The following is a 10,573-nucleotide window of genomic DNA, read 5'->3' on the forward strand; positions in this document are numbered from 1 at the left end:
ATTAATTTACAACTATTTTAATCAATAAAAAAAATTGTCAAAAATTAGTGTGAAATAAACTGCTAAAACCTTTATTAAAATGAAACATAGTCATGAAAAAACCGATTAGCTAAATATGTACTTTATAGTTAAGCATTTGAGCATATGGTTATTTTAAGTATTTCAGTGTAGTATTGTTGAAGTGTAATTTTTCTTGTTAACTAAATGAAATTTTTTTAAAGTTATGTACTAACTTTAAGAATAAATTTTCTTTGTACGCACTATGAAAATCACTCTAATATTTCAATCAAAACTATGCAACCTACAATAATATTATTACATATTATTTTAAGGCTGTCTAAACATATCATTTCGACAGCGTATTATTTATTCAACTAACTTTTCTTCTAATATGAACTCTAATTAGATATCAATATAATTTAAATTATATTTTGGTAATATTTTATATAATAATTCATAGTCATTAATCAATATATTACTACCTCCTATTTATATTATTTCCAACTTTGGGGTATTATTTGTAAGATATAAAATATTTCAAAGTTGCAAATAATAAAAATCGGAAGTAGTATATATTTATTGATTAATGTTCTTACATTAAATATCAAGGTAATTTGCTTAACAAAAATAAGTAATAAAAGTCCTATGTTGAAAAGCTAATATGTAAATGATATTTTTCCTAAGGAAGTTATTGTATTTTATTCTTTCTATAATTAAAGATCTAAATAATTATTATTTTTTTTTACAATTAAGGCTATTTACATTTTAGTCAACTTTTTTTTTTACCTCATTAAACTTTACTTAAAATAACATTTTCTCCAAGAAAAAAAAAAAATACATTTGAGGACACACCAGACGATGACACGTATCATTGCTGGTGTGTCTTTTATTATATATATAGTTATAGTTATTGAAGTTATTGATTATTGATTGATAATGGAAGAATGTAGGGATTTTGATTTTGGAAGCTAATAAAATGGAAATGATCAAGAAAAATTCCTTGAATTAAAGAAGATTGATTTGAAACTTGTTTTTTTTTTTTTTTTTTTTTTTTTTTTTTTTTTTTTTTAATAAAAAAAATTATGATGATCTAGCAAAGTAAATCATCAATTTAAACCGGGTCGAGTGTACTATAAAATTTTCAATTCTTTTTGAACTTGCAAATATACCAATACAATGAGAACACCTTTTCTTTTGGACTCATCATATTTTTTTCCTTCTCCTCTCTCACACGATCTCCAGTGTTTAAAGGTTTTCACATTCTCTCACACGAACTCTCGTGTTTTTCGTCATCTCATCTTGCATGAACTCTCGTAATTAAGGTTTTTTTTCCTTTATCATTTGCTCCTCCCACGTGAACTTTCGTGTTTAAGGTTCTCTCATTCTCCCACATAAACTCTCGTAATTAAGGTTTTTTTTCTTTTTCATTTGCTCCTCCCACATGAACTTTCGTGTTCAAAGTTCTCTCATTCTCCCACATAAACTCTCGATGTTTTTCATCACCCTAGGCTTTTGGTACCATGTCAAATTTTGGAAAAATATTTCTCTTTGTATTTTTCCCATTCATAATATTTGGCCACATTGCAAAGTATAGAGTATAGGATTATCTAACCCTAATATTCCTAAATATCAATACTATATACTAAAAGCGAATAAAAAATGACACGTGATAAAATCTGGTTAAATAATTTCCCTCCACTTTTTTATTTTCTTTTTTTGTCAAATTATCTTAGGCAATTTTAATATACTATAATATTTTCTTTCCTATTTAAACGCAATCTTTCCTTCCAAAATTCAATAAAACATTTTTGTAACAACTTATAGAAAATTTAAGCAAAATAATATTATTTAAAAAGATATGCATAATTTTTAATATAATTAGCAGAATATCGAATTTTTTCATACTTATTATAAAAAAAAAAAAAATCATACAAAAGTTGTTGAAATAAAAATATTTATAAATTTTGGTAAATCCGTGCATTGCACGGGACCATACGCTAGTTTTAACAATAAAAATATATCACAATAGCTCACATTTAATCTTTTCACAAGATATTCTCCAAAATATTATCATAATATAATATCACAATAATATGTTTATATTTCATTCTATTTCTTAAAATAGACTCCTAAGCTAGTATTGCATAATAATTAATTCATTGTATGATAGTATTCTAACAATATTATACTAGATGAATCCCGTGTGATGTATGCTTTATTTGTATTTTTAAAAACAAATCTAACGTATTTATGTGATAGAATTTTTTTATTTTATTTGTTCTACGTAGTATACCATTATTTAATATTTTAATTTTTAAAATAAATTGTGAATTTCCTCTCATTTGTTATATTTTTTGATAAATTTTTTTTTTTTGAAAGATTAGATAAAATTTCTAATTTAACAAGATAAAAAGAATTTAAACTTTAAAATCTCATTTGCCAATTTTGCTTATGTGACATTTGAATTATTTAATTCTAAATGAATTAAAAATCTCTTATTTGATTGGCTATTACTAAAATTTGTAATCCTATATGGCACGTTAAGAAAATTTTATCCTACATGGCTCTCTAAAACTCGAAATAAACTCCCATTTATATATAAACTAGTATTGTGCCCTGTTTTTTTTTTTTATTATTGAATTTTAGAATAAACCTTTGGCTTGAATGTTAAATACGGTCATGTATATTCACTTTTGATAATGCAGGATATTTAGACATGCGATATCATACTTAAATTATTTTTAATTAAACTGAATGTATTTTAACCGATTTAAACTTATTTTTACTACTTCTCTATTATTTTACATATATTATACATGGATCTTATTTTGAACAAGTTTTTAAAATGAATTTTAGGATGTAAATAAAACCGAGTCATTAGATTTTTATTAAAAGTTATGTTTAATTTTGTATATAGATTATATAAGTAGTGTATCAATAATAAAAATATATACAATATTTTTATCTTAAAAAATCTATTCAAAATTCGATTATTTAGCATTATATATGTCACAACAAACCTATTTGTCCCCTACATGGCATAACACTTGGCTGAAAATTAAAATGTCAAGTGTTACTATCTCATGACTTGGCTGCGAGACTGGCTTTAATTTATTTATTAGTGATATGACTAGCTTTGTGTTCGGACAATGCCTAGATTGTTGATAAAAATTTTAGGAAAAACTTTTTGGCCTTAATATTCAATAAGGTCCTACAATCCCTTTTAATGCAAAATAGTTATACATACGACATCATATGACTTATTTGTATAATATTGTACTTTTTTGTAGTTTTGTTTGTACATAGATATATATGCTATTATTAACTTGAAATATTTTTTATTGGACTTAAAATTATTGTTACTGAACTGAAAGTATTTTTTACTAAACTAAGCTGATTAAAACTTATTTTTTCTAATTTTCTTTTATTTTTATAAATAAATTAAATATATTATAAATAGATCTTATTTTAAAGAAATTTTTAAAACAAATTTTATGATGAAAATAGAACTGAGTTAAATGATATTTATTAAAAGTTATGATTAATATTGTATATATGAAATATTAATAATGTGTCGATAATGAAACTTTATACAATATTTATTTTTATTTTCAAAAATTTATCCAAAATTCGATTATTTAGCATCATATGTCTCACAATAATAACAATTTGTCGCCTACGTGGCATGATACTTGGCGAAATCCTGGAATGCCAAGTATAGTTATCTCGTGACCTGGCTACAAAATCGACTTTATATATCAGTGATATATTATTAGATTTATCATTTATGTACACATTCCTATCTTGAACACTCATTAGTCCTTACTTCCTCTGTTTTTAAATACTTGCTCCATTTCTCCATACGCGGAGTTTTAGGAGAAATTGGAGAAAGTAATAAAATATGGAGGTAGTGGGATAGTTGAAAGAATAAAATATTGTAAAAAGCAAAAGTAGTGGAAAGTATTGGAAGAGAGAGAACATGAAATCTATCTATCTAAATCTATAATCTATCTATACTCTATACTTAAAAACACAAACCACATATTTTTCACATGACACATGTCATCACAAGTCACTCATTATCCCATATGCCACATGTCGCCTCCCTTAATTTTTTTGTTCAAGTCTTTATGCATTTTATAAATTGAAAATTCAAGAAAGAAAATGAAGTGTTTCATTCCACCATAATTAGTACATATTACATAAAACATATGAATTAAAATCAAAATTGTGTTTTCATCTCCTACACTTAAAATATAACTTAAACTAATACGTCATTTCATATTCCACAATATTCATGTATATATACATAATCCTTCATCTTCTTTCAAAGAACTTTAACTAGCAATGAAACAATTACTTCGTATACTATAACAAAAGTTTCAACTTATGAAAAGTATACCTTTATTTGAAAATAATTTATCCATGTAACAACCCGTGCATCGAACAGGTCAAAAGGCTAGTTAATACTAAAATAACAACCGTTGACATCATATTTTTAAAAAAATTGTACACGTGTTAGCTTCTCATTTGATTTTTTTCCCGCCTAAACTTTTTTTTTTCTCTTCCAATTTTCTTTATTTATTTAATTTTTTATTTAGTTTTTATTTATTTGAAAAAGCTAAAGGAAAAATGGAATCTAAAAATCCAACCTTTGGCCGGTCTGACAATAAAAATCCAACCTTTCAGTAATCTCAGAAAAATCCAACCTTTGCCCCCACCTTCTCCAACAGATCCATTACCTGTTGATGACCGTTTTTTGTAAGTTATATGCCACGTGTCAGTCGTTAATTGGTCAATAATTTTTTTAATCATTAAAAAACAAAAAGAAAAAAAAAAGAAAAGAAAAAAAAAAACCAAACCACCAGCCACTCCCCCAGCCCCCGCACCACCCCAGCCACCTCCCCCACTCCCCTGCAATTTCCCCCCACCCCAACCAGCCCCACCATTCGGGTCGCCGGATTCCAGCGATCTCCCCCCACCCCCACCCCTTGCCGCAACCTCCCCAACCACCAAAACCACCCTAAACCCGACCCATTTCCACCCCTCCCCTCCCCACCCTAAACCCGACCCCGGTTTTCTAATACCCCTGACCCGTTTTTGGGGTTGTGGGTTCGATTTCGGGGTTCTGGGTTTTGGGTTTGAGTTCGGGGTTGTGGGTTTGAGTTTGGGTTGTGGGTTTAATTTGAGTTGAGGTTGTGGGTTGTAGTGGTGGGTGGTGTCGTGGTGTCGTGGTACTAGGTGGTGGTGTTAGTTGGGTGGTTTCGTGGTGCTAGATGGTGGTGTTGGGTGGTTTCTTGGTGATAGGAGGTGGTGGTGTTGGGTGGTTTCGTGGTGCTAAGGTGGTGGCAGAAGTGGTGGTGGTGTAGAGAGGAGAGAGAAAGAAGAGGAGTGAAGGAAATTAAAAAAAAAAATAAAAAAAAAACTTTTTAACCGGTTTAACAAGTTAAAGGTCAAATGGACCTGCCAAAGAAGGTGGGGTGCAAAGGTTGGATTTTTTTGAGATTAATGAAAGGTTGGATTTTTATTGTCAGACCGGCCAAAGGTTGGATTTTTAGATTCCATTTTTCCAAAGCTAAATATTGACTGCAAAATACTTTTATCTTGAGTTACATATAGCTAATCTTAAGGAAAACAAATATTAACCCTGTATATATGTGATTACTTCGTCTAATTACAAATTCCACTGAATTTTGTGGTACACATGATTTTTTTTTTCATTATACAATGTACTATTTTAATTTTTGTAGTTTGGTGTTGATAAATACAAAGGTACTACATATTTTGAGTGATTATATGACTTGAAAATGCATGTATACAATTATAAATTCTTTTTATTATATACATGCATCGCACGGAAGCTAATCTAGTACTATATATTAAAGTAATCCCCATAAGTTTCCCTAAAGTACAATTGGTATTACATCATTAAAATATTTCCCTCTAAAAAGTTTGTTACTTTTTTTTTTGAAAGAAGTTTGTTAAGTTTAGCCTTATATTTAGGGAAGAGAATGATATACAACCATAATAATTTTAATTAAAATATGAAAACGTAGTAGTAAAGCATATAAAAAATGTTATGTAATACTATATAATACTACTTAATTAATTAAGAATAAGATTAAGCTTTAATATTACAAATACTAAAAATCTTATTACTTCATATTTCTTCCTTTTCACATTACTTGTATATCATAATATAGTGTTTATTATAAATTTTTTTTATGTTTTTCTTATAGACAATGATTTCGTTTTACAGGTTTTAAAAAAAGAATAATGAAAGTATTATTGTACTTTAAAACCATGCATAGCACGGGTTCCAAACTAGTTAATAAAATATGATTAATGGTGGGTCCATTAGGTGAGAGAAATTAATTAAATATTGTAAAACTTTTCCAAATAAGAAAATGGATCAAGTATTTGAAAACGGAGGGAGTTTTGTTTTGTTTTTTTTTTTTTTTTTTTTTAAGGAAAACCATTGTCCTCACAACCTTAATAAATGAATATCATTCCTCCAAAAAAAAAAATGGATATATTGACAAAGGTCTAATTGATGACTAATGAAGTAATGAGTAATTGTGTGAAATGTTCATACTAGCTAGTACAATATAAAGATTTTTTTGACACAATATAAAGATATGGTCCAAATAGCGCCCACAAATATCATTCCGAAGTTGAATGCTTCCCCCCTCCCCCGCTCTCTTGTACTGATAATTGGTTTTTATGTTAAGGACATGTTTTCTTGTTCATATGTCAAGGACTGGTAAGGTCCCCCCCCTCTCTACTCGTATAACTATTTGCACATGCTTAAATAGTTATACAACACTGTAGACTTTTCAACACTCTACTTTTTCACTTGGGGTAAGTCTAACAAAGAAGACATAAATGACACAATGGGTTAGTTTTCCGTATGATTTGAAGGGTATTATTTATTTGAAGGGGGTCTTTTTTTTATCTATCAAATTGGTTAATTGGCTTCATCTTGAGTGTTACTTCCTCCGTTCTTTATTGTGTTGACCCGTTCTGACTTTTACACTATTCACCGCCCATTCTTTGACCGTCTTTTGTAAATAATATGTAAGGACAAATATATTCATATATGATCTTTTTGGATTCGTCTCAATAATAACTATCATAATATATAACTTTTATAATTTTAACTTATGGAGAATTTAAGTTATTGATCGTTAAAGTTTTGCATTGATAAGCGTGATAAAAGAAACAGGTCAAGTAAAAAAGAACAGAGGAAGTATATCACTTATAAATTGAGTTAAAAGTATAAATTGATGTATCTAGTGTTTATAATGGGACCATTCTATTATATAACTAGTGTTTAAATTATTAAAAACATTGATTGCATCTAGTGTTTATGTTGGGACCATTGTTTTATATAACTTGTGTTGAAATTATATTGTATACCATCTATTTACCAAAAGTTCACGCGTTGTACTAGATTTTTATGACTATAAATATCTTGGTCCAACATAGGATATTCTTCAGTTCTTCACTTAGTAAAGGTCTTTTCTATTATATACTCTTCTTCATTCACTCTAAAAAAAAAAAAAGATACTCTTGTTAGTTTAACAACAATAATAATGTTGTCCCTTGGTATTACCATCGTTGCATTTCTCCTTGGCCTAATGGCTTCATGGAGGTCACTTATGCAACTACTTAAGAAAAAAATTACGATTATGCCCTCATCAAAATCATTGAATAAACCAAAATTACCTCCTAGCCCACCAAAATTACCCATCATAGGACATCTTCACTTAGTAGGGAGCCTCCCTCATCGTAGCTTTCAAAACTTAGCCAAAAAATACGGACCCATCATGCACTTAAAGCTTGGCTCCAAGCACGTCATTGTGATCTCCTCGCCACAAATGGCTGAGCGCCTTCTTAGGAATCACGATGTGCTTTGTGCAAAGAGGCCTATGTCCGAGGTTTCTCATGACCTTTCATATAATTCTAAGGGAATCATTTTCACACCATATAGTTCATATTGGAAAAATGCAAGAAAATTATGTGTCATGGAGCTTATGAGTGCTTCAAAAATTAAGTCATTCGCATGGTTGAGGGAGGAGGAATTAGGTAAACTAATGACTTCATTGAAGGCTGCTTCGGCAGCTAATCAAGCCGTAGATATTGGCGCTAGTGTTGGTGGTGTCCTCGAGGAGTTGATATATAGAATGTTGTATGGAGCTCCCAAGAATGATTTGGCCCTTAGAGCTACTGTCCTTGAGGCTTTGAGACTGTCAGGAACCCTAAATATTGCTGACTTTTTGCCTTTCCTTGCACCATTTGATCCTCAGGTTTGTTTCAAGCATTGTTTCTTTTTTTTTTTTTTTTTTCCTTTTCCGGTTCATCCTTTGGGCTAATCCAAATTCAGTTCTTGCTAGTTAGGTCAAATACTAGATGCATTTAATGTTTTACTGGTTAATTTAAAATACATGTAGTCTCTAAACTAAAAAAATAGTTAAATTTTACCCACCTCATATTTTTTAAACTAATTAAAGTTAACTAATTTATTTAATCAAAAGCTTATTACATCTACAATAGAAGTCAAAACTAAAAAAAATGCATATTATATAAGATCAAATATAATTCTACTATGATAACACGACAATTGTTATATTGAAATCTTACACATTCAGAAACAATTAATTAATGCATTAGAAATAGTAGTGCTTTTTATAAATTATGCTAATTATAAATCAAATCATATTTTAATTATTGCTAGTGTTATAATAAGTGGATGCCCATGCATGTTTTCCTATACAAGTTAAATAAATCAAGCACAATTTGGGGCATTAACTATATAAACTATTATGGAATTATCAGGGACTGAAAAGGCGCATTAAAAAACTTATGAAGATTGTGGATGATGTCTTGGAGAAAATCATCTGCAACCATGAAGATGAAGCAAAAAAGGAGCAACGAACTCATAGAGATTTGGTAGATGTAATGTTGTCATTGATGAACAACAACGACAATACAAAGGCATCATATGACATTCAGAGGGATGGTATAAAAGCCATTTTAATAGACCTAGTTGTGCCAGCAATTGATAGTGCTACCAACATAGTTAAGTGGGCACTAGCATCTCTATTAAAGCATCCAGAGAAAATGAGAAAATTGCAACAAGAGATAGAAAGTGTTGTAGGAAAAAATAAAATGGTGGAGGAGAAAGATGTGCCAAAGTTCAAATACTTGGACCTAGTTATCAAAGAAATCTTTCGCCTATATCCAATCATTTTTGCTCCACATGAAGCCATGCAAGAAATTACATTTGATGGGTACTATATTCCCAAAGGCGCACAAATTTTCCTAAATGCATGGGCAATTGGTAGAGATCCAACTATATGGTCAAATAATTGTGAAGAATTTCATCCTGAAAGATTTTTGGTTAACGACGTTGATATAATTAGTGGACAAGATTTTCGCCTTGCACCCTTTGGATTTGGTCGAAGGAGATGTCCTGGTACACAACTTGGTCTACTAAATGTTAAGCTAATATTGTCTACATTGGTGCATTCCTTTGATTGGCACATGCCTGATAAAACTTCTTTCAACAATTTAGTCATGCAAGAGAAGTTTGGCCTTGTCATGTCCATGGCAAACAACTTGGCACTTATTCCTAAATATCGCCTCAATGTTTAACTTGAGTCTTTATTTAAAGCTTTATTGGCACCCCTTTTTTTTTAGAAAAAAGCTTTGATACTACTTATATAAAATTAGAATTTTATTTTTATTTTTATTTTTTTTTGCTCAAGAGCCCAAATATAGTGTTAGATGTATGTGTAAATGTGTAATGCTTTGTAATATATAAGTACTTCCTCCTTCTCATAATATACTACCTCCGTTAACAGTTATTTGCAACATTTACTAAAAACAGTTGCTACCTATTATTTGCAATAAAACTATTTCTTTCCTAATATAGTAACTTTTATTTGGTAAAATGACCAAAATACCCTCATTTAAAAATTATTTACACATAATACTAGACATAATTACAAATTAATATAACCCTAATCTAACTTAATCATCTAAGATTTTTTCCCCCAAAAAAATCAGATTACCCCTAATTTCATTTCCCCACCCTCTCTCTCCTCCATCTTCATCCCTCATTTCATCATCATCATATCTCATATTCTTTGATCTTCTGAACTGATCATCATCCCTCATCTTCTTCCTTCTTCATCTCTCATCATCTTCTTCATCGTCATCTCTCGTCTCATTTCGTGGGTAAGTTCATGGGTGGATGTTGGTGGTTTGTGAGCGTGGGTTCGGTAGATCTAGTGGTAGTTGTTGTTCGTGGGTGGTTTTTGTGGTTCGTAAGTGGGTTTTGGTGATTCTTGAGTGGATTTCGGTGGTTTGTGGGTGACTTACGGTGAGTTTTGGGTGGTGGTTCGTGGATTTTTGGTGGGTCTGCTGGGTTTTAATTGGCTGGGATCGGTGGTGGTTTCTGGTTTTGGTTGGGTCGTGGTTGATTGCGGAGTTCGTTGTTCGTGGTGATTTGCTGGGTTTAGTTGGGTGTCGGCGGTGTTGGCTGGGTTTATGGGTGGTTTTCGGGGTT

At 30.2% G+C, this 10,573-nt stretch overlaps 1 protein-coding gene across 1 annotated transcript; it reads left to right on the forward strand.

Annotated features, from left to right (window-relative positions):
* The first annotated feature begins 7,525 nt into the window (after nt 1–7,525).
* Nucleotides 7,526–9,846, forward strand: LOC145613345 (cytochrome P450 CYP736A12-like). The gene is made up of 2 exons (XM_081668468.1): nt 7,526–8,309; nt 8,839–9,846. Exons 1-2 carry the CDS (start codon nt 7,596–7,598, stop codon nt 9,655–9,657), a joined length of 1,533 nt encoding a protein of 510 aa, XP_081524594.1. The 5' UTR covers nt 7,526–7,595; the 3' UTR covers nt 9,658–9,846.
* The last annotated feature ends 727 nt before the right edge of the window (nt 9,847–10,573 follow it).

The sequence above is a fragment of the Chenopodium album genome, chromosome 1 (assembly GCF_948465745.1).
Source record: "Chenopodium album chromosome 1, dcCheAlbu1.1, whole genome shotgun sequence".
Taxonomy (NCBI): Eukaryota; Viridiplantae; Streptophyta; class Magnoliopsida; order Caryophyllales; family Amaranthaceae; genus Chenopodium; species Chenopodium album.